We start from the raw sequence: 25,939 nt of genomic DNA on the forward strand, positions 1-25,939 counted from the left end.
AGTTTTGGCATTCATCCCTACCATCAAGTCTTTCACTTTCTTTTTTTTTTTTCCATCAAAATTTAGCTTACGTTTGATGTTAGCAAGAGTTGCATTACTATTATTATTAATTTTAGTTCTGTTTATTACCTTGAGGGTTATATATTGTAAAATAATTTTGGTGCCTCTAGTTAATGTTAATTAGTTGTTTTAATAACCTATAGACCTATTTGTTATGTTTTTGTAGGTTTACTTTTTTAACTATCAGGAACTTAATAACTGAGAATATTTAACATTACTGTTACATAGGCAAAATTACAGAGTTACTATTAGTGTTACCTGTTTAACGTTTAGTCATCCTTTGAGTCCTGCGACATATTTCCTTAATAATCATCAGCCATCAAGTCTGATAGTCTCAAAAGAAATATCAGCCCTCTAAACTGCCTTCAAGGGCGGTGATATTTAGCACTGAAAATTACAAATAAAGTTTTTGAGGTTGAATAGCAACAACTGGCCAGTGACACTGATGATTTGTTTGTCAAAACAAATTGTTATAAACTACGCAAATGAAGTCCACGCACTCCTTTGAGTGAAAACAATAAAGTGAATCTACGCAATGCTTACATGTTGGATGGGATATTTAATGTGCGGGGAAACTCAAAGGTTGAAGAACTAGGCATTTAGACAGTGGTAAGTGGTAATCTTACCTCTTTATACTCCATTACTCTTTCTCACGAGAGACATGCTAATGCAAACAAGTCAATCAGAATTTGTGTTTAGCAAGATAAAGCTTAGAGGATAGTTTAAAATCCATTTATTATTCTAAATCCATTTTTCTCCATTAACAAGTTATACATTAGTGTTTACTAACCATGATTCATGTAACAGTTTAGTTTGTTAACTTTTAAATTATTTAACAACCATAAGTTATTAATACATTTTTTAAGTATTACACAAATATCTTAAAACAGGCTTGGGTTCATTTTTGTAATTTTTAAATAGAAAACATTTTAGGCATCTCTTGAAGAAGAAATAAAGCAGACATTTAAAGCTAGAAAACAAGTAATTCCAAATTTAGTTTTTACAAAAGTTTTCAGCTTTATTGACAAATTATGGCAAACATATTTGACAAATTGTGGTTTCCTATTTAGAGAAGCTTACACATGGAACTTTATGTGTGTGTGTGTTTTTTTCTTTTTTAACAAATACAGGTTAAAACACTGAACAAATTCAGTTGGCTACATACATACAGTAGCTGCTTATTTTCAACCCCATTAAAACAGCATTTAAAATTAAATTTACAAACTTAATATCGAACATCTTCATCTAACTAACAGATATTAAAAGACAGGTTAAAACATCTTATCTACAACTTTATTATCAGCTACTTCAAAAATCATGTTACAGTCTTTTAGCAACCCTAAACAAAGTTTTTGCTAGTTGATTGAGACTCAAAATCTGTCAACAGATTCATGCTGTTTCTTAAAAAAAGAGAAAAAGAAAAAAGAAAAAAGGAAAAAAAAAAAGATTACACACAACAATGAAAAACAACCAAGAGAATATCATCCTACTGAATGGTTTGTAGAGAATGCTTGCCAATGTCTCTTTTAGTCCATTTTAAAAATTAATACTACTGTCAATGTCACGCCAACAGTATAGAGGAAATACAAGAAATATATGGGAGTAATCATAAAGGAGTTATCCCTAGAATAGGAAAAAAAAAAAGGACTATTACTTGTCTTGTTGCTGTTTATGTGGAGACCAGAGGCTATGAATTGTCTTTGAGGTGAGGTCACCGGTGAGGAGGACCTTCAATATCTACCATAGGGGTGCTCCCTGTATGCCCCTCTGGCTGACCTTGGCGGTGGTGCCTTCAGGCTGGAGCGGGTGGTGGCCCATTCTTCTGGGGCTATGAACAAGAGAAAAACAGTAACATTCACGTGGCTTCACAGGTATCAAAAATGTTTAAGACACAAGAGTCAACCCAAGAAAAGAGAATGCAAGATCTCAACACCGACAGCTCAAGCCTTATTGTGGAAAATAGCGTTTGTAATGTTTATGCCCCCAGAAGAGAAATATGACCCCATCATAGTGAGTTAATCCAAAAAGGGTATATATTTTGAAATGCAGCCACTTGGAATTAAACTTGCAGGGCACTTTTTCAACGGGAGAAAGTTGAAGTTCTTCAGTAACTTCACATTTATTGTATTAAGTTTCTATACCACAAAGTAGAAAGAGAAGTATCATATTTAATCCTTTATAAAGACTCCTAAAAGAAATCAGGTTTAGAAAACTGGTGGTTCTGAGGCTTTGATTAACTTGAGAATCACCTGGGAGCTTAAAAGGAAACAAAACAAAACAAAACAAAAAATGACTTATGTATTCCTAACCAAATGTCTAGAAAATTCTACAGGGTGGGGCCAGGGTTTGGTATTTTTTTCAAATGCTTCCCTAGATCATTCTTATAGGGCTGGGTTAGGGTCCATAGTGCAAAACTGTTCTAGACAAAGTTAGTCAGAAATAAGCAGGGTATGGAGAAGAGTAAATTTTAAGGAGCAAAATTGGTAAAGAAAAAAAAAATCTCATATTAGTTTTCCCAAATAAAGAAGTTAGAAGATAAAGAGGTATTAATACTCTAGGAAAACTCCTCATTTAACGGTTCATCAGACTTTTAGGAACCTCAATGTTTTGGAACCTAGCCAACACGTAAAAAACAAGCAACTAAGCTTTTGAGCATTGTGGAAAATAGCATTTGTAATGTTTATGCCCCCAGAAGAGAAATATGACTCCATCAAAGGGCCAAGGACATAATATTGGGTTTGTGGTGACTTATGTGATGCCAGAAACTGTTACCTGGGTCTTTCGAACAGAATTCAGTTTTTGAGTAGAGAGCAGACTTGATGCATGGGACTATGGTGGGAGGAAGTATGGACATAAGAAAAAAGATTACTTGAAAGAGATCGTTGACATTGATGGTTGATACAAAAGATGGTGGTAATGGCAATATCACCAATGGCAGCCTGAGACCAACTGATATGGGGTATATGCCCCCAGATAGTTCAAGTAACCTGAGAATATCTCTAGCAAAAACAGTAAGAAAAATGTGACTTGCACTCGCTATACTATAGAGCATTGGATAACTATCTACAATATAGAAAAATAATCAAAAGTGTATCAGTGTAGAAATAAATAGCATTTAAATAGGTAAACACTGGGCTTCTAAATATATCCTTCACCAGGAAATCTTTATTACAAATGATATCTGATGATAAATGAAACATTATGTCTTTCAGAATTTAAGATTCATGCTTATGTTTATTTCAATATGTGACAGGGAGTAAAATAGAAGTGAGAACCTAAGTAAATAAGAGAAACGTTACCCTTACTCAGAACACAGACCACCTAGATCAGGCAAACTGTGGCCTGTGAGCAAAATCTGGTCAGCTGCCTATTTTTATAAATCAAGTTTTACTGGAACACAGGCATGATTATTTACTAATGTGGTCTAAGGCTGGCTTCACTCTACAAAGGCAGAGTTGAGTGAATATGATACAGACCACACTGCCTGCCAAGCCTAAATTAGCTACAGTTTGGGCTTTTACAGAAAAGGTTTACAGACCCTGTTTTGGATCCTGTTGCCTTTTTTTGGTGGAAGGTTGTGGGTGTTAGTCTTTGAGCTGTGATTTCCTGAGGGAGGACTTGACTCCAAGCTTCCAGAATTTCTCAACAGAGACATTTCAGAGAAGAATTTTATGTATGTACTTGACTGGAATTAAATAAAACTTTCTCTGATGTACTAGAATGGAAAATGAATTTTTGCTTACAAGGTCAAAAGTGCCTTCTTAGCTTTATGAAATAAAAGTTTTATACTTTGTGTATGAATAGCCAACAATATGTCCTCTAGTGGTAAAATCTTCCCTATTTTGTTATTATTTTTAACAAAGGTGATGTACACCTGTTTGCTTCATTTGTTGTAGAGTGTTAGAAACCCCAGGGTTGCAGTCTGTAGGGTTTAGAGCAGAGTTAAGATAGGTTTTAAGTTTTCCCAGGTTATGGAAGTTGGGGATCCTTTTTCAGATGCTCTATGTTCCTGGAAGGTTCTGCAAAATAGCCAAACAACCTTGAGCAGAGTGACAGCAATCCCGGCCACATCCACCCCCAGACCTGCCAGAACTTTTAAACTGGCATCATCTTGGGGACTTGCCGCAGAACATGTTTAACATGAACTAATTGGCGTGGCTTTACTTGACTTTATCTAAAGCTCTAGACAGCTAATTGATGGACTAAAACCTTACACTTTTCAACTGTTGACCAAGATTGAAATGAGAAGTGTCACTGTTGGCAGCTATATCCCAAGTGCATGGAAAATACACAGTGCCCAGTAGGGCTTGAATGCAATGAAGATTGCATGAATGAATGATTAACTTTAGGAACGAAGGCAGAAAGAGCTTCCAATGACAACCTTGAAAACAGTAACAACTAAGCTGAAGAAATTCAGCATGAATTTTAAAAGCTCTAAAACTAGAAATCTTAGATATGAGTTGAAGTGAGACTTCTTACTGGAGGGTTAATTAGCTATGTACCAAACGTATTCTTCACTACTGGATTCGGTGAAACAGTCATAGTGGAATCCCATTATAAAACGGTGTAAAAACATTATGTTTCATTGCACAAAAGTGTGCTCTTCTTTAGTTTTCTTTATGCAAATTAATACTACGCTCTTTCCTCCTTGAAAAGGCTAGGAAGAGGGGAAATACTAGTAGTCTACTGAAATTATAACCAGATAGTCAGCCAAAATGAATTTCTACCCAGGCAAAGTGAGTTTTAGATTTTCTGAGATTCCTTACTATTAGTAGAGGAAATCAAGGATTTATTTCACTTAATTCAGGTCCTGGGTTCACTGTTTACATGTTCTCAATAATAATAGTGAATTGTGATCAGGAAAATATTATTTCTATTTTTTCCAATTTCCATGGTCTATATTTTTGGTAATATCATGGTGTTTATATACAATATAGACACTCATATTATCATATAGTAATACAAGCCAGCTTGTCTCAGTGAATGTATGGTCTGTGATCTGTACTGGATATTTGCTTTGTCATCATGTAGTGTGTCATTGAACCTTCTATGGCATGCCAGTCCCCCCACTGCTCACCAGAAACTCTTGGATTTCTTCACTGTAAAGGATGGGGCAAAAGTAGGTTTACAGTTGTTCATTTAGCAAATAATACAATATTAATAAATAATAATACAAGAATAAACTCTCTATTCTCACAACTGTAAACCTACTTTTGGCCCACCCTATAAGTATTAGAGATATAAATGATTCTTAGAAATCTAAAGGAGTTTTAACTTGAGTCCACCATGGAATGCTGCACATGGGAAAAATCCACACACAAGAAGAGAAAATTTATTATAAGGTTCTCATAGTGGGAATTCTCTAAAATTTGAAGTTATAAAGGACTAGGAATGCACTTAGAATCTGTCTTCTTTGGGTTCTCCTATTCAGAGGATGAGGTGGATTTAAAATATTTTAGGGCTTCATGCAAATTTTGGAGTGCTGGCCAATTGTATGTATTCCCATGACATATTCTAGGATGTCAGTTAAAAGAAAAATCATTGCAGACAATGAAATTTAGAGATAATCTTTCTTTGTCCTCCTGGAAAACAATCAAGGAAGTAAATGCTCTCAATATCAGGATCATTGTCAGATGAGAAGCACTGGCTAGACTATGCATGTAAATTGAGCAAATAAATAAGTTATTACTTCAAGAAGGTGAAAAATAACTGTCTGCAAAGTTAAATTACTGGAATGGTTTACAGAATTGTGGATCTGGAAATAGCAAATTAGGATATGAGAAACGGAGCTTAAGTGCCTTGATCAAATTCCCACCATTTCTAGACTTCCTAATTCAGGTTTTAATGTACCATTTGTATATGAAATAAGAAGGAAAGGGGACAAAGAAAGCATTCATAAAATAAATTTTTTCTTTCTTTATTCTTTATGAAAGATCTCCAATATGCCAGTTGTTGTACTTAGCCCTGCATAAGAGGATAGTTTAAGGAGCCTCAAGGAGATCACAGGGCAAAGCTAAGATGAAATTTAATAGATTACAACACAATTATAATTGATATTTGAAGAAAATGCTGGGGAAAGTCTAGAGAATGGAGCTACTAATTTCCATCATTCAATTGAACTTGGATTAAAATCTAGCATTTATTCATCTCAAATAAGTAATTTTCTGAGCAAATACGAATTCAGATGCTATTTAAACTATTTAAGATTACTCATTTTATTTTTTAAAAATATTTTTTATTGATTTTAGAGAGAGAGGAAAAAGAGAGGAAACATTGATGTTAGAGAGAAACATGGATCTGCTGCCTCCTGCAGGTCCCCTACTGGGGATCAAGCCCACAACCTGGGCATGTGCCCTGACCAGGAATCGAACCAGCAACCCTTTGGTGCATGGGATGACTCAATCAACTGAGCCACACTGGCCAGGGAAAGAAATCATTTTCTTTAAAAACTTTTCTGCATTAATTATTTTGTATCACCTGGCCTTGTTTTTTAAACTGAATTTTAAAATCTATGAGAGAAGAGACTTTTAAAGGTGGCAGACACATATTAAGAACACCATAAATATTTGTAAGGTACACATAAATAAAATGCTATTACTAAATAAATCAAAATTTTAAAATCAATTATGCAAAATAAGTAAAACAGGACTCTTATTCAGAAACACATTGTTAGCAATTAGATTATAGTGTTGCATATATTTGAAATATAGCAATATTTCTTTTAAAAATTACTCCATCTCTGGTCTTATAACTCACTCTGATTTCTTTTACCCAGTTGAGTCAAGTTTTATAGAATGCCATAGAGTGCATCTCCATTACATGCTAATAAGCACCACTGAGGAGCATTTTCTTTTGATAAAGAGGTGCAAATTACTCAGGTAACTCTTCTGGTGCATTAAATGTTACTCTGGTGACTTAAAAAGTGTCTGCCCTCAAATACTCTGCTATCAGCAGAATCAGGCCTATTAAGAGGTGTGCATTTCTCAAAGTGTTCTCATTCCTGCTATGGGACCAGGTACTTTGGGGAGCATGCAGAGTTGGAAAGAAAAATCTGGATGGTTTTTAATGTTGCAAAACTGTATTCTCTGATTGCTCCAGAGATACTATAAATGTTGAGGTTAGTAGGGGGAAAATCAAGTATAGGAACAAGGAGCCATTTTAGGAAAAGTTGGCATTATTTAAGTACCTGGAAAGTAAACTTTTAATGCTTATCTTTCTGAAAGTAGGTTTAAAATGTCACCTTCTGAGTAAATTAACTTTTAAAGATCAGTTCAGAAAGGATGTAGGAATCATGGTGATTCCTGAGAGCACAGCTCTGTGTTCAAACTTTGCTAGACCAACATAGTTAGTCGTTTATATTCCTGAGATCTGAGAAATAATCTCAAAGAGCCCTTTAAAACACACATGCTGTTTATTTTTGGTGCATTATAAAGCAATATGCAAAAACCACAAGTAAAGTAGGACACCTAAGTTAAACTCTGGTACTACTGGTTGCCAGTGTTTTGGTTTGTCAATCATTAAAGAGCATTACAACAAGGCTGATGAAAATTCACACCGACTCTAAGCCATTGAGACCAGTTGGTTGGTCTCAGTTAAGTTTCTGAACTTTCTGAAGAGTATAATTCTTTGTGAAAACGTATTTCAAATATATACTTACTTGTTGTTTTATGGTTATTTATTCCCAAAGAAAATATGTTACTCAGATACTTTATTGTTGATGTTGTAATTCATATAATAACATCTATTTTCTTTATGTAATTTTAAACTACCTATCCTATTAAAACTAAAGATATTACTTACCATCACACCTTCTAAGGGTGAAGTGCAGTGTTAAGCATTTTATGTATATTATCAGCAAATACAAGTTTCCTGCAAGATACGTGCTAATGTTGCCTTCCTTTTTAAGGTGAAGAAACTATAACTCAGAATTTTTTAAAATGTTTTTATTGATATCAGGGAGAGGAAGGGAGACAGAGAGAGATAGAAATATAAGTGACAGAGAATCATCTATTGGCTGCCTCCTGCATGCCCTCTACTGGGGATGGAGCCTGAAACCTGGGCAATGTGACCTTCTGGTTCATATTTCAACTGAGCCACACACTGGCCAAGCTATCACTCAGAATTTTTATCGGTAACTGTTTTACCATCTTTCCACCACCCCTTTCATTTAAAAGAATTCCTGACTGCCCCTTCTTTACCCTTTCCTTTCCTTTCCTAAAAATAGGACTTAATTTTATTTCACTCCTCTTGGTTTATATACTAATTGGTGATTTCAACAACAAACACTTAATTAGCTAAGTGAGTGAGATTGTAGCTTTAATGTTGTTAACAAGAATGTGGGCTGCATGAATTGAATTTCTTTAAGGCGCAAATCTAGGTGTTCATTCACTTAAAGTGAATGGTAGGATTATCTGTTCTGCTCTGAGCATTTAAAAATATTAATGGTTCAACTATTTCATCTACACAATTTGTATGGCCACTATTTATAATCATTGAGTTTATTGTTTTAAGAAGCAGATGGTAAAAGGGAAAAATACTGAAGGAGAAATATATGACCAGCATCTGTTTTGACAGATGAACATAGTGAATTATGTTCCAAGAAGAGTTAACTTTAGTTCACAGTCGGTTAATGCTCTCAGGAAATTCAATCAGTCTATGGAAAGCATTTACAGCTTTTATCACTGTTTCAAATTTTTAATTAGATGTAACCTGTTAAAAAAAGTAACACTTGAGATAATCCACTTTGAGAATAATAAAGGACTAGATCTTTCTAAACATTCTTTCTCAACTATAGAATCTTATGATGCACATGGCAGACACCTGGTAATTGTTTATTGAATACATTAATTATATTTAAGTAACTTACATTTCTATTTTGTACCCATAAAAGAAGCCCCAGGCTTCCCTCAGATGGATCCCTCACTTTGAATGGGAGTCCCAAGAGTCTTGCCCCCAGGGCTGCATTTGAATTCCAGTTCAGCCTCTTCTTTGTTGAAAGACCCCTATGCAAGGCTCTTATTCTAAATACTGATGACACATTTTAATTGTCTCAAAACATTCTGAGCTGCTGACATGCATATCAAACTGCCTGTGAGACATCTCTTCAGGTGTCTCGAAGTCAACTTTTTGAAACTAAACTTACTTTTTCTCCATACTGCCTAATACTCTTCTCATGTTTATCATTGGCAAATGATGCAAACCATTATTATATTCACCCAGAAAGCTAGCTACCTAGTTATCTTTTGTGTCTTCCATGACTTTATCCATGCTATAGCATATAGATATATAAAATTAATATTGTATATATTTTATAGTTATACAACACAATATAAAATATTTATATTTTAAACTACAAATAGATAACATATTATATAATAAATTATATGTAATATAAAATATATAATATAAAATATATTACATTGTATATTAATTACTATTACATATTTAATTAATTGATATCATATGTATGTTTTTTATATATATTCCATACTGTGTATATGTATGTGTTTTATGTGTATGTTTGTGTGTGTATGTGTAGGTATATATGCTCTCTACTCTTCTCTACCTTTGAGCTAGAGGTACTTTACCAAGTACAATTGATTAGGCCTGTTCAATTGCTCTTATAGCACATTCAAGATCAAACCCAATCTCTTAGCAAGAAATTCCATGCTAGGCCTAGCTTGAGCTGACCCTTGACTTCATTCTAGACAATTGGAGTTGATGACTACAATGATCCCTTAAAGTACAAGTATTCTGTCGTATTCATTAAAAAAAATTATTGGGTCTGGAAATACAAGGAGTGTTGTTGGTAAAGTTAAAATTTTAAAATATATTTCTCAAAAGGAAATTCATCTTATTTTTTCAAAGAAATAGACTCAGAGTCAGTTAGGAGATGGAACCAGGAGAACAAAGCCATTTAAGATACCCATTAAATTTTGGCAAATGCATGATTTCACTTTACTTCATGTGTTGAAAAAATTATATTTTCCTTAACAATTAGTAAATGTTTATGGATTAGCTTTTTTGATAAATCTTAAGAAAGATAATGATTTCTAGTAGGGATCTTATAAACTAGAGATGGGCTGCGTTTTTTTTTTTTGGAGCTTTTGAAGAGGAGCCTCTCTTGCTATTGGGGAAGTTGTCCTAAATACTAAAATTCCCTTCAAAAGCAGCCACATCCACTTAATCTTTAAAAAAGTCTTTATGTGAAATCCCTAAGTGGCTTTTGAAAGTAGATGCTTCCATTTGGTCATTTTAACCATCCTAATATATAAAAACCCTGGGTTGTAACATACAGTAACGACCGAGGCTCGACCAACTGGAAGTCAGTCTGCTTCTGCTGTAGGCACAGTGCTCCAGCACTGACTGCTGAGGGGACTGTGAATCAGGGCCAGAGAGAGGCCTGAAGAGAGAAGCAGGGACTGATCCATTCCCTCTGTGGCAGCTTTTGATCAGCACTTGCCTCTCTCTTTCTGTCCTAGTCTGGCCAGCAGCTGCGCCTCCATTTCTCTCCAGGCCTCCACCTGATCAGCCCTGCTTTCTGATCAGGCCCCATTGATAGGCCCAGAGACGCTGACTGGCATAGAAACCGACCAATAAGAATCAAATCTTGGTGAAGTGTGAGGAACCAATGGCTGCCTAGGAAGCGGAGCTTTTGACGCTAACTGGCATAGAAACTGACCAATCGGAACCAAATTGGCCAGCAGAGGAGGGCAGTTGGGGGCGAGATCAAGCCAGCAGGGGAGGGCCGTTAGGGGCGATCAGGCAGGCAGGCAGGTGAGCGGTTAGGAGCCAGCGGTCCCAGATTGCGAGAGGGATGTCTGATTGGAGAGGGTGCAGCTGGGCTGAAGGAAACCCCCGCCACACACACTCTGTGCACGAATTTTGTGCACTGGGCCACTAGTGAAAGAAATAAATAACAACTAACTCCAAAGTTCAAACTTTACATAAACAACAAATATAAATACTTAAAATATGCTACATATTGCAAAGATAAATGGGTAACTTGAAGAAGACAGTTGATAAATACATGAATAATCTATTATGAGGAAATTTATTGAGTTTTTTGAGGCTAAAATTTTGAAATACACCCATGGACTAACTAATTGATGCTTGGTATTTCTCTATTAACTTTACTTTGGTTTAGTGTAATGTGGATCTGTGGCCATGGCTTGAATTTTTAACCTAGGAATTAAAACTAGTTTCTTTTTTCAGTTTTGGTATGGAAATCTTAGAGCCATTTTTCTTAAACCATCTCCATTTATCTACTTACCCTTGTTTAATACGACTAAGTTTACTTCATGCATATACCTAATTTCCAGATCATAGTATGGTCCATAATTTTATCTTCAGTGTTAAGTCTAGGTTGTTTGAATTACTGCTGTTTTTGATTATGAACTCCAGGAGGGTAAAAAAAAAATTGCACGAAGAACTCACTCAATTTGTACCATTTAATTTCTAATTACCATGTATTAATTACTGACATATGTATTAATATTTTATTCTTTACTCTGCTATATAATATCTTGAAGCTGTCGAGTAATGCAGGCCAGTAGTTCTCAAATTTAAATACATATCTATCTTCTTAGACTGGAATTAAGATCTCATCTAAGTAAAAAGGAGACAGAGATGTCAGATAGAGAAAGGATTTCCAAAATGGCAGATACAGAAAAAAAAAAGTAAGTAATAATTGTATATAACATAGAAGCTTGTCTGCTTGATTTAAAAACTACTTTTATTATTGCCAAATAAAATCCAGAATCAATGAAAAGCCTACAGAATTCGGCCACTGACTTTATGAGAAATAATGGAAGAAGAAATAAAAATGGTGATATAAAATAATAATTCTCTTCTCAAAGAATTCCAATAATGTCTTTAATTCACTGGAGAAGGCAGGCTTGGTGACATAGCTTCGCAGATAAAGAGAATGCATTTGTAGTTATTTGATTGTCTTACTCTCCCTAAATCCTTCCTTCCTATATTTGAGAACAGAAATGAGCCCAGTGTGTTCTCAGACCAACACCATGGGAGGTATAAAAAAAAATCAGCCTTTAAACTCAGAGAAATGTTAAACTGGCTGTTTGACTAGCTCTAAATCTCTGGGATTTTGTCCCAATGTGCCTATGTCACCTTTCCTAGGTTGGTGCTCTCATCTTACCACCTGTGTCACAAAATATCTTGGCCAGCCTTTGTCCCTGACTGCTGTGAGTTGACTTCTAAACCCTATAATTTCTTGGAGCATCTGGATCCATGGAGGATCCCTCTGACCACACCTGATAGTTGATGCAAATGAGATGACTCAGGATGGGGGCTGGTCCTGCCAGCAAGACCAACCATGAGATTAGAGGGTGGGCTTTGACCATGTGATATTAGCCCAACCTGTGAAGGGGAGGAGGATGAATATTGAGATGGTTCAGTCAATCATCCCTACACACTGATGCCATAAAAACATTCTGAACACTGAGGCTTAAATGAGTTTCCCTGGTTGGCAATACTTTGCTGTTAAACATCAGGCTGCCTAGAGAATAATGCAGCCCTGAAAATTTCGAAAGCTTCATGTTTGGGACTCTCCAGACCTTGCCTTTGTGTCTCTCCCTTTGCCTGGTTCTGCTTTCTATCCTTTTGCTATAATGAAACTGTGATTTGTAGTATAGCACTTTACTTAATTATGTGAGTCGTTCTGACAAATAATCAAACCTGATGGGGTAGTAGGAGCTGCCAAATTTGTAGGCAGCTGGTTAGAAGGAAGGGTGGCCTGGGGTCTCCCAAATGTGAAGGTAGTTCTGTGCAGAAATGTGCCCCTAACTTATGAAACACCCTCTCACCAGTCTCTTTTGTTTGCTCTCCCCAATCTTCTTAGCAGCCCGAATCTTAGCTCTTTGCCCATAATGGGACCTATCTCTGACAGAACTTCCAAATGCCAAAAGCCTCCTGGACTATCTTTCTATTGGCTGCTCCTGCACTCTGCTGAGTATAAAGAGCCTTCTGAGAACTTTCTCCAGAGAAACTGACCTATCTAGTCTAGGTTTTATTTTGGTTTTTACTGGCATATCTTGTTACCACTGAGCTAAAGTTTTGACAAGGTACCAGTATGGTAAATCATTTGTTTAATACAAAAACACATTGATTATAAATCATCAAAAATAATAGTTATATTTTCAACTGGCATAGTTTCAGCAGTTCCTATGGAGTCAATCAATAAATAATGACATATATGATAAATTAAGTGTATTATATTTATTTCAAACAATGTATCCTTTTTAAAAATCCATGACCTCTTTCAATAAACGCAAAATCTCCTTAAACTCTGGAAATTATGTGAAGACTTCCTAAGGAGGCATATCTCCTGGATATATACTTTCATAGCTGGTGTATTTCCAAGTGGGCAAGAAAATGATTTCCTAGCTTTGTATTTTGCATTCTGTTCTTTGTGTTTTAAAACCAGTTTATTTTTTCAACATTCTAAATATAAATCTATACCATGTTGAATATACTTTTTGTACATTATTTGTTCACCCCAAGATTCTGACAATAGATCTCTCAACTCTCCCTTCCCCCTCAGTTAAAATGATTGTACCATGAACTCAGCAGGAAAGAAAGTGATAAAAATAAACATTCCTGTGGCTAGTTTTATTGTCTCAACATGAGAGTTTTTTCTGTGGACTTGTATCCGTTGGGTACATTTTAGACAAAGTCAAGTCTGAGATTTAACTGTCCAATACACAATTGTTCAAAAAGGGACTGAATTCTATTTCCATTGCCTAAATGTATATATATATTTTTAAATGTTAATTTAAAATCCCAGGTTCTATACCACAATGTTTACTTACAAAATACCAAATTTTCTAAAAGTGGTCTGCATATAACTTAAATATTACCTCCAGTAATGCAAATGAATGGCGCATTCATATTAAATTCATAGACTATTTTTCATCCTGCTCTCATGCATGCATCTATTTAAAGCTTACTCTGAACCTTAGTTTACAGTAGGATCACCCAGAAATCTATAAAACTGATACCCAGTTCTCATTCTCAAAGATTATGATATAGCTTATCTGAGGTGGTCATTGGACCTTGGCATTTTTTCAATATTTTCCAGGTGATTCTTAAATGTGTAATTAAGGTAAAAAAATCTCTGATCTAGAATACTGACATGTAGGTTCCAGTTTTGCCTGAAATTGCTGAATTTAGGAGTGCATAATTCAAAACAGTTAACAGAATTAGCAATGCAAGCAATGGAGTAGTGGTATGGTACATTGCTCTTTTAGATAGTTCCTTGCCTTGGCAACATAATCTGCATTTATTATCAAGACAAGTTGGATTGGATATCCACCTCATGGTAACCTCTGAGATAGTAAGAAACATAAAATTAAAAATTTTAGGTTAATTTTACAACTGAATTTAAAAATGCAATATCATTAGTCTTTCAGTTAAAAATAAAATTCAACAACCTATATTAAAATTAAATAGAATAAATCATAGTATTGTTCTCAATAGCTTATCATATAACAACTTCAATATTTATAAATCCTAAAAAAATAGTTTGTATTAGTTTTTTAAATGACTGATAAAAACTTGTCCATATTAAGAAAACTCAGCTTCATTTGCAAAAGCACATGTCCTCAAATTTGTCTTTCTATTTACTATTGAAAAGAGACAGTCTTTGTTCTGGAGTCACATGGCTAGCATGATGGCCAGTTAGCTTCATTTTCCATTGCTGTTTTACAGATTAACTAATGTAGGGCTTATTTTCACACCAGGAGAATAATCGTTCCAGTTTCTCAACACAAAATTAGTACATTCATGTTCTGCAATTGACTTGAAGTGAGGCACTCAAATGTCCTAGAATACGACACAAAAATTCTTTTTGCTTTCATTGATTTCAAGACAGTGTATTAATATTATCCTCCTTGGTTCCACACAGCTGTCATCTAAAATGCCACTAAAGAATGGATGCATAATTGGCTCTCCAGTTCACACATTAAATACATTTTAATAAACACTCTTTTCTCTAAGAAGAGACTATTGCTGTCCGTTCTCAGCTGTCAGTCTCGAGGAGAATTTAGAGGGTATTTCTTAGGTGGAGCATTGCTTAGCCAAGCTGATCTATGTACTGTATTTAAAATGCTCTCTTATTGAATTATGACCTAATTAGACTTATCCAAAACAACTGTGATGAATCATAAATTGGGAAATATTTTAAAAATGCAGAAACTGGTTTGCAATTCCTATAAGTCAAAAATTCAGGTTTCAAAAAACAAATTCAAGTTATCAGTATTTTAATATTTTAAGTGTTAATTAAATATGTAGCATTAATTAAATGTTAATAAATAGTAATGAAATTTTGAATAAATATTAACACATTAAATAATATAATAAATAATGATCATATTTATTTTCATCCTAATATTTATTTAAACATTTATGTTTACATTACTATAAGAAAAATAGTTTAATATTACATTTTTGCAAATATCTTGAATAATTTAATTGTTATGAAGCCCCAAATGATACTTGATTTTCTTGGAAATCAACATATTTGTTCTTTCAATATGAATCAGAGGCCCCAAAGAGACAAATACTACTTCATTTGGTGATGCACACAACACAATGTATGAAGATTCAAAGTGAATGACTGGATTTTTACTTCTACTGGTTTAAGGCCATTTCCAGGGATCTTGAATGAGCGATGCATCTGTGAGTCTTTTGAGTGCAGGACACAATTATCCTGGAGATCATTCCTCCTTTCCTTGCCCATACCTCAGCTTGCCTCACAGTTCTTTCTGCCAGCCTGAGGGAGAGGAGGGAGTTTGCAGCAATTGACCCTGAGCCTCCCCACATACTATTTGAACCCAGGGTATTGATGGGAAGCTGAGATTTGGGGCTATCCTACATAATAATAGACAAATATGCAAACTGACCACACCAAAGCCAAGCCCACCAGCCGAGCCACACCCACCAGCCAATCAGGATGAGTATGCAAATTACCCAACCAAGATGGCGGCTAATTTGCATATCAAGACAGCATAGAAAGAAGCCAAGAGCTGCAGAAGGGAGCATAGCTGCGGAGAAGCAAGCAAGCCCGGGGGAGGAGAAGGGAGGAGCGGAGGCAGGGCTGGGGGAGAAGGAAGGAGAGCAGGCGGGCTGGCGGAGAAGGGAGAAAAGCAGGTGGGCTGGCAGAGAAGGCGGGGCGGGGCAGAAGGGAGGAGCCCAGGCGGGGTGGGGTAGAGTGCAACAGGAAACCCTATTGCAGGATTTTTCCTGCAACGGGAACGCTAGTGATTTTATAAAAATACAGACATTCCATTGAGATTTAATATCTATACCCATTATACAGCCCAAATGTTAGAGATAAATTATTAATTCAGAATGAAAGTGAACAAATAAGTGGAAAGTGAACAAATAAGTGGAGATGCAAGATTTACATTTGGGAATAAATGTTATTGATGTTAAAGATTGTTCAGAGTTTATTAAAGGTGATATATAAGTGGATACTAGTTAATATGTGAGGTATAGAAAAATAAGTAACATCAAGCTATGTATGACATAAGTGGATCCTTAAATCACTGTTCCACATACATATTTAATTTTTTTCTTCTGCCTATTTGGGTAGCATAGGATGAACTGCCAGAATTCCGTACTTAAGCCTCATTCTACATAATGCTTAATACCAAAAGCTGAGTGCATGTAATGTGTATTAATTTAATTAGGCTTCAAGGTTATCATGCTGAGGACTTACTTTTTCTTGTCATTTGACCTGGTCCTTTTTCTATTGTCAATGTATGTAGGATATGAGAGTATGAAAATTATCAAATTTAAATCTCATGACCACATGGATTGACATGCAACTATTTTCTTTGTTTCTTGGTTACACAAAAGAAGGGACTATTTCTTTTCAACTGAGCATATTAATAGTTAATTCTGATAGTACATGTGAAGATATTTTAAACTTTGTATTTTGTATTGGTACTAAATAACAGACCAGTTTTACTCAGTGTTTAAAGCAGACCAAAGTGTCCTAGGTTCGATTCTGGTCAAGGGCATGTATATACCTCGGCAGGTAGGGGCATGTGTGGGAGGCAACCAATTGATGTGTCTCTCTCACCTCAATGTCTCTGACTCTCTCTCTCTCTCTCTCTCTCTCTCTCTCTCTCTCGCTTGCTCTCGCTCTCACTCTCCCCCCTCTCCCTCCCTCCCACTCTAGAAATCAATGCAGAAAATATCCTTGGGTGAAGATAAAAAGAATAGTGAAAGTAAACCTTTCTTCTTTATTTTAGGATAGAAAAATCTTAAAGGAATTTTTCTAAAGCAGTCATCAATATGTATCATGATGATTAAAAATTGGTAAAATGTATAACAAAAAATAAAGAATAAATAAATATAGAAGTGTAATTTAGGGTGATTTAAATTTCCTTCTTTTTTGACCTAAATTTTCTATACTGTATTATTTTTACAGTAAGAAAATAAATAACTTATTTTTAGGTTAATTAGACTTCTGTATCTGCTTAGATTTCTAAACACCTGTGGCAAAGTTAGCTCTTATAAAATAAAATGAGTATATAGCTGCATCATTTAAAACTTAGGCACTTTTGCTCAGAGTTCCCTGACCCCTACTCTGTTGCCCAGTATTTACCACAGATGGACCACAGTGAGCCCAGAGGATTTGGGGGGATGGGATGAACTAGGGAGGCTGGAATCCTGGCTTGTGAGCAGCCTCTTTCCTCAGCAAAAAAACACAAAAACAAAAGACCCCCCCAAAAAACAATGTTAAGACCCATCGTTTACAGAGCTAAGGTCTGATCTCCTGACTGTGGCTCCTGAACTTCCATTGGGTCTGAGAAACGATAGTTTGCATTCACACACTTTTCCCTATTGCTTTAGATGGTGTTAGCCTATAAAGGATAAATGGGGTCAAGTACTAGTATATGGTGATGGAAGGAGACATGACTTTGGGTGGTAACCACACAATGCAATTTTCAGATGATGTATTACAGAATTGTGCATTTGAAACTTACATAATTTCATTAACCAATATCACCCCAATCAATTTAATAAAAAATAAAATGTAAAGAATTCGGAATTAGAAATCTCATCTCATTACCAACCAGTCATATATCATCAACTCCATCCCTGCCATGCAAAGCTGTAAAGTAAAGCTCACAGTGTGATTTTTCTCAGGTTGATGTGACAAGTGTAAAAACTAATAACTGTGTTTTTGCAAATGAAATTTCATTTTTAAAAAGTGATGCGTAAATAATGTCTTCTCATTAGCATGCAACTACAAGAGATTGTTCACTGCAGTATGCCCAGGTTTGAGACAATGGCTTACATGTATTACCCATTAAATAAATATTCAAGAGTAAAGGTCTCTGACCTTCTGTAGAACTCTTGCATCACATAGTTTAAAACATGGCACCATTTTTTATATGGAGCCATGTTTCTCAACAGTGGACAGACAGTAGAACCCAGGGAGGGACAAAGTCTATCTTGTACACCATCATATTCCTGGAGCCTGGCAATACTTATGTGCACTAAACTAAAGTTGAATGAATTAAAGAAAGGCCCATATTGTAACCTATTCATCTGTCATCCTCAGTAACTAATCTTACAAGGCACGAGGCTTGATTCCCATTTGATTAAGAATGTGCTGGAACAATGGAGATACACTTATTGCTGTGTTGAATTCAGAGAATGCTGCAGTATAGGGCGGGGCTGCCCTGGGGTGTTGGGCAATCTTTCAGCTCAGCCTGGCTGGCCCATGCATGTGGCTTTGGAGAAGGCCTGTTTTTGGGATATTATTGTTCTTAATAAAGACCAGATGATGGCTTTGAGCCCTTTTTCCAATGAGGGAAGAATATAGAGAACAAAATTAAAGCTGTACTTTCTATGGTAGCTCACCAACTGGGCTGGACCTATGCAAACATGTCCATCACCTATTATTTCTGTGAAATAATTTCTGAAAATATGTTTAAGTTGTTTTTAAGAGAATATGTAACACCTTAATCAATAAAGAAATTAAAAAAAGAGAGAGAGAGAGAATATCCTTATCTCTCTTAGCAGCAAAAGATTAGGTCCATGGGGCTGATGCTGGAGAAGCTGAAGTCTGGTGCTCATTGTATATTAATTATTTTTTTTCCTGTGAAATACTGTAGAAAGTCTTCATCCCCTTAGATTAGTAGGACAACAGTTGGCAAGATTTAGATAAGATCTCACTAAGCTGAATATCTTTTCTTTAAAACAAATTCAAGTTTAAAGTAACAGATCCTGTTCTTTCTCCCATGGTCCACAGAACTCTGCCTCCACTCCCGACAACAGAAACAAAATGAGACAAACTTGAGTTCACATTCTTGCTGTGTCTTTTGTTGATTGTTTGAGGCAGGTTACTGCATGCCCTAAGCCTTAGTTCCTCATTTGTAACATGCAGATGACAATGTGAGTGTGTACCCTGCAGGGTACTAATGGGGATTGGTTATATAGATATACATATAATGTGTAGTGAGGATTATCTCCATGGTCTCTAATCCTCATTATGTGTTGCTTAGCACAGAGCTACATTAGGTACCCTGTGTGTAGTCATAGCAATTAATTAATAGTGTTCTAACCACTGATGAGAATATAAAAACAGAAGTTGACTTAACCTCTGTGGTTCAGTTTCCTCATTATTAAGTGGAGATAAAGAATAATTAATATTACAATTTATTATAAAGCAATACATGAGAAAAATATATAAGTAATCAGCTTATGAATTGTAATATTGTTTTACTTTTGTACTCCTATTTTTGAGCTCAGCCTAGTGATATTCCACTGAGAGAAATTAGTCAGTTTGATGACTGTGAGTCCAAGTAGAATGTAATTCCTCCTTTCCTCCTGATGTCTGGACCATCCAAATGCCATCCTAATGCAGGGCTACGCCTTCATCATGTGGAGCCCTACATGAGGAACATGTATTGTCTCCTTTATTGCTTCCCATAAATGGAAACCGAGTAGCATTGGCATTATATTAATAAAATCTGGGCCTGGAAACACTTAAATGAATGTTTTTCAAGGTGGTCAACTGTTGTTGCTGTAGATGTCTTTTAAGAAACCAGTAACTACCCTTTAAAGTGATGTACTATATTTATACATTTCATAGGCACTCAGTAAACTCTTACTGAATTGAATTACAATTAATTCTAAGTGTTATGTATTTTAATTAAGAATGTATTTTTTAAAATTGATTTTATAGGCTAACATACTTATTGAATACTAATTCTCATGAGCCAAGCATTATCTGGCAATTTTAAGAATGACACACACTATAGAAAATTACTTGAAAGCTACAATATCTGCCCTTAAAAGTTTTTAACTATTTCAATTGTATATTACTCTGATGATCTTTCTGAAAGCAGGAAAGACACATGATTATTGTCAAATCAATGAGTGAGACAATGGACACAGTGAAACTTATAAGACACTGTTCAGATATACTTATTGTTGCTGTTAAAAATGATCTATGATTGTGAATAATTGCTTTTGAAATATTGATCGAAATTGATCTGTCCAATTTTCTGGCACTGGCTCTGTATGTCAAATTTCACCCTGGAATTACATAAATCAACTGAGTCTGGACTTCTGTAAAAACTGGGGCGAGAAAGATAGAAGTAATTTCTGAGTTGTCAGTGACTGATGAATGTTCTGATTTCACAGTTTTAGTAAAGAAAAGGTCTTACCGTAGCTGTCATAGGCATCCTCACTTACTCCATGACCGTAGTCATAGTATTCAGGCACACTGCAACAGATTTAGACAGCAATCAATGTTACTGTAATCAGGAGGGATCAACCCAGAAACTCAGATGGGATTTGAAAGCAAAATGTGTGCTAAAGTAGTATCCCAATAACCTGTAGGCATAAAACAGACTTCTAAAGAAATAGGAAGAAAAATACAGGTTATTGACAAGGAGTGCTATGATTTTCTCATGCCACCTAAGTACTTCTTTCAATTTATAAATCAAATTTCCCCTAAAATACAAGTATACTCTTCAAAATTGGTCAAGAGGAGAGTTATAAAAGGTATATTTCTAAGAAAAGGTGCTATATGAGGTGACAATCTGGTCAGTAATATATGCCTTTTAATGCTGTTATCCTAAAAAGTTACATCAATTTCATCTTCACTTCCAAACTCTGAAATTATATTTATACTCCTCTTTAGCCCTTCCACAGCTTGTTCATGCAGTTCTCAAATATACGAGCTGTTACTTTTTACTTAGCATTTTGCTAGATGCTTCTACATTTCAGTAACTGAGGAAAAAGGAGTTCTTCCTCTGTTTCTTACTGAAGTTATTTAAGCCTTCCCCCACCACAGTTGTCGTCACTTCGTCTTACAGCAAGTTTCCCCCACTAAGGCACTGTCCCTATTAGCCTCCAAGCATTTTATATATCTCCCATCCTCAAAAAACCTTCCCTCACCCTGAGATCTCCTTCTAGTGATTATCTATTTCTCTTTATATCAAAACTGCTTGAAAAGATGTGACTTCATTCACTCTTTTTCACTGCCTCTCCTTTCACATGATTTTGAAGACATTCCGGTCAGGCTATTTTCTTCACTGAAACAGCTCTTGTTAATATCTTGCCATTTTCAAATCCAATGGTCAAGACTTGGTCCTCATTCTATGTTAGTACAGTTAACACAATTGATCATTTTCTGCTCCTTCAAACACTTCAAATGCTACTGAGATGTTCTCTCTTGGATCTCCTTAGCTCACTCCATTTTCTCATTCTTCTCTACTGGTACACCTATTTCCCAGCCACTTAATCCTGAAGACTGCTGGAGCTCAGTTATTAGGATTGTTTTGCTATTGGTACTCCCTAGACAATCTTAACTGTTCCTACGGCTTTAAACCAACTCTACTCTGATGATTTCCGAATTATATGCCCAGCCTTGGCACCTCCCCTCCACTGTGGTCTCATATATCCAGTTGCCTTCTGCATATTTCCATTTGGAAGTCAAACTTAACATATCCAAATATAAAAATTTTCCCTGGCCAGTTTGGCTCAGCATCATCAAAAGGTGGTGGGTTCAATTCTGATCAGGGCACATGCCCAGGTTGTAGGTTCAATTCCTTGTTAGGGCATGTTTGGGAGACAACTGACAGATCTCTCTCCCTCTCTCTCACTCCCTTATCTCTAAGATCAATAAATTAAAAAAAATATTATTTTCCATTCAGACTTGCTCCTTTCAAATGCTTTCCATCTTTATAAATGACACCCTAATTACTGTTATTCTTGTTGAAAGCTGTGGAGTCTTCTTTTCTCTCACATCTAATGTCTAATCTGTCAGCATATTCTTTCACTTTTTGCAAAATATCCAGAATTTAAACATTTCTAAACATTCCACAGCTATGACTATGGTTAGTTTCACCATCTTTCACTTAAACAAATGCAATATAACTGGTCTCTGTGCCTTGCTTCCTATGTTTCCATTTTCTGCATAGCAGTCAAAGTAATTCTTTTTTCCCCCCTCATATATTTTTACTAGTGGCCTGGTGTATGAAATTCGTGCATGGGGCGGGGGGGTGTTCCTCAGCCCGGCCTGCACCCTCTCCAATCTGGGACTCCTCAAAGGATGTCCTACTGCCGGTTTACAGGGACCGGGCCTAAACCAGCAGTTGGACATCCCTCTTGCAATCCGGTACTGCTGGCTCCTAACCACTCACCTGCCTGCCTGCCTGCCTGATTGCCCCTAACCACTCTTCCTGCCAGCCTGCTCGCCCCCAACTGCCCCTCCGCCAACCTGATCACCCCCAACTTCCCCCTGTGCCAGTGTGCTCACCCCCAACTGCACCCCCTGCTGGCCAGCTCACCCCCACCTTTCCTCCCCACTGGCCTGCTCATCCCCAACTGACCCCCTGCTGGCCTGCTCACTCCAAACTGCCTCCCCCCACTGTCCTGATCACCTCCAACTGACCCCCACTGATGGCCTGCTCACCCCCAACTGGCCCTCCTGCTGTTCTGCTTACCCCCAATGGCCCCGCCCTCCACCAGCCTGATCACCCACAACTGCCTTCCCCTCTTAGCCGCTAACTGCCTCTACCTCAGCACCCCCCACCATGGCTTTGTCCAGAATGTCCGGAAGGTCTCCCAGTCTAATTAGCATATTAACCTTTTATTAGTATAGATAGAGGCCTGGTGCATGGGTGGGGGCCGGCTGGTTTACCCTGAAGGGTGTCCCGGATCAGGGTGGGGGTTCCGCTGGGGTGTGTGGTCAGCCTGGGTGAAGGGCTGATGGCTGTTTGCAGGCTGGCCAAGCCCGCCAGTGGGGACCCTCCCCCTGTGGGGGTGTGGTCAGCCTGGGTGAGGGGCTGAGGGCTGTTTTCAGGCTGGCCACACTCCCTTCAGGGTGGGGGTCCCCACTGGGGTGCCTGGCCAACTTGGGTGAGGGGCTGATGGCTGTTTGTAGGCTGGCCAATGCTTCGGTTACCCAAGCTCCCAGCCCCTCCTTTTTTGCTTTTTTTTTTTTTTCAGTGCCTCCTTGAGCGGAGGCCATGGCTGGCTGGAAGCAGGTATCTGGGATTTATTTATCTTCTATAATTGAAACTTTGTAGCCTTAAGCAGAGGCCAGGGCCAGCCAGGGTGGGCGGGAAGCTTGGCTTCATCCATCGCCAGGGGCAACCCAAGCCTCCTGCTCACTCCAGCTCTGTGGCCGCCGCCATCTTGGTTGGGTTACTTTGCATACTCACTCCTGAATGGCTGGTGGGCATGGCTTGTGGAGGTAAGGTCAATTTGCATGTTTCTCTTTTATTAGATAGGACTGATTTCAAAGTGGAAGTGAGAGAGTGAGAGAGATAGAAACATCAATGATGAGAGAGAATCATTGATAGGCTGCCTCCTGCATGCTCCCCACCAGGGATCAAGCCTGCAACCCAGGAATGTGCCCTTGACAGGAATCAAACCTGGGACCCTTCAGTCCACAGGTGGACACTTTATCTACTGAGCCAAACCAGCTAGGGCCAAAGTATTCTCATAGAAGTAAATTAGATCATATTAGTTCTCTATTCAAAGCCCATAAATAGCTTCCCTAGTCCTTTAGGAAAAATGTAAAAATCTTATTTTGCACACAATGGCCCCCAGTCGTTCTTAGACATCTCCCACTTCCCCTTTGTTCACTCTGCATAGAGCAGGTTGGCCTCCTAGCTACTTCCTGAATATAACAAACACATTACTGTCTCAGCACCTTTTCATTAGCTATTCCCACCACCTGAACACACTTTTCCTCAATATGCAGCTATCTCTTCTCTCATTCTTTCAGAATCCACTCAAATGTCATTTACAAGAGGTTTCTCTCACTAATCTATCTAAACTAGCATTCCTTCATCCTTATCTTGCTTTGTTCATCTTAGTATTTATGAATCACTAATGTACATATTATATAACCAACAAACACACTTTTTTTTATTCCCTTATTTGGCTGTTTCCCACGTGTAGAATGTAACAGCTCCTTGGCATAGGATTTGTTCTCTCCTTAGTTCATTTGCTTTCATTGTTTCCAGGATGATTGGTCTACAATGCCTGCTCAATAAATATTTATGGAATAAAAGGTTGTATTGCTCATAGAAAGATTAGCCACCATTTACATGAGTAGCCTAATGTAACCACGTTATACTTTATAAAAATAATGTACAAAAAGTGGACGTTATTTTAATTGAGCTTAGTGTATGGATAGTGAATGCATATTTTGATTTACTTAGTGATCTATTGACATTTATGATACACTGTATTTTAACCTCAAATAAGCTCCTTCATTTAAAGTCTTCTGCCTAAATCTTATTTATGAATTTATAAATTACCTTAAGATTACTAATTTCCTTTTAGTATATAAATGTGTGGCAAGGAAATGGCTTTATATAAAAAAAACTAAATTATATAAGAGCTGAGTGTAGGTGATAGATGACAAAGGGATAGGGTGGAGGGAAGGAAGAAAAGCCTCTAATTATGTGGCTGGCCTTTCCCTTAAGGCAATTTCATAGGTCTCATTATATTAGAAACTTGAGATTTTATTGATAGTAAGTGAAGAGAAGCAAAAAAGGAAAAGTTGATATATGGAAGAGAGAGACAGAAGTTTGGTCATTTTTATCTTCTGGAAGGCCAGTGCTAATGCAAAGATTATCTAGCGCAGCCTTCATTGCCCAGGATAGTTATATGCAAACTATCTAGGAAAAATGTATGGCACTATGGTCTTCTTCCCATCTTTCTAATGGTTTCAGATTGTAGAAACCTAAGGCCATTGGCTGGTGGCTGGACATTCATCTCTTCTTTCACGCACTTACCTTTTTTTATTTTATTGTTGACACTATTACAGCTATCCCTCATTTCCCCCTACATGCTTATCTTAAGAAGAATGATGCAACCCAATTGAGAACACTTATAAATATAGCAAATTCCCGAGAATTGTTACATTGATTCCCTGGATAATCAAGAAGTGGCAGCCCTAAGAATATGCTTTGAAAAGCAGCATTCCCATTTATAGGGATGAAGAGAAAAATGAGGGCATTGTTAGAAGCTTTTCCCTGCCTTCCTCACAATCAATAATTTTTCTATGAGGAAGCCTGATTATGTTTCCCAAAGTCTGTTATATGAAGACCAATAGCCCCCGAAACTATCGTGTAGCATTACTATGTTTTGCACTAGATTTCAACTTTAATTGATGAAGATAAGAGAGGGGGTAAAAGAAGAGTAGTGCTAGTTATTATCTATCATACATTATAGATACACACCAAGAGGGAATGTGAACTTTCAGAAGTCTAAAAAGGGGAAAGTGGAACATGTAAGATATTTGTGAAATAATGGGTAATGCAAAATCATGGAAAATAATCATATTGAACCCTGTCAAGCATCCATACCTTTG

The 25,939-nt window shown here is 36.8% G+C and overlaps 1 protein-coding gene across 2 annotated transcripts in view; it reads right to left on the reverse strand.

The window, feature by feature from the left end:
* Positions 1 to 1,790: 1,790 nt before the first annotated feature.
* The window catches only part of KHDRBS2 (KH RNA binding domain containing, signal transduction associated 2), a 523,179-nt gene continuing 499,030 nt past the window's right edge, over positions 1,791 to 25,939 (reverse strand). For both annotated transcript variants that reach the window (XM_008138690.2, XM_054722535.1), the window contains 2 exons: positions 20,769 to 20,827; positions 1,791 to 1,888 (listed from right to left, as the gene is read on the reverse strand). In XM_008138690.2, coding sequence (XP_008136912.2) covers positions 1,791 to 1,888; positions 20,769 to 20,827 — 157 coding nt within the window. The remainder of the gene's footprint in view (positions 1,889 to 20,768; positions 20,828 to 25,939) is intronic.

The sequence above is a fragment of the Eptesicus fuscus genome, chromosome 10 (genome assembly GCF_027574615.1).
Source record: "Eptesicus fuscus isolate TK198812 chromosome 10, DD_ASM_mEF_20220401, whole genome shotgun sequence".
NCBI classification, from domain to species: domain Eukaryota; kingdom Metazoa; phylum Chordata; class Mammalia; order Chiroptera; family Vespertilionidae; genus Eptesicus; species Eptesicus fuscus.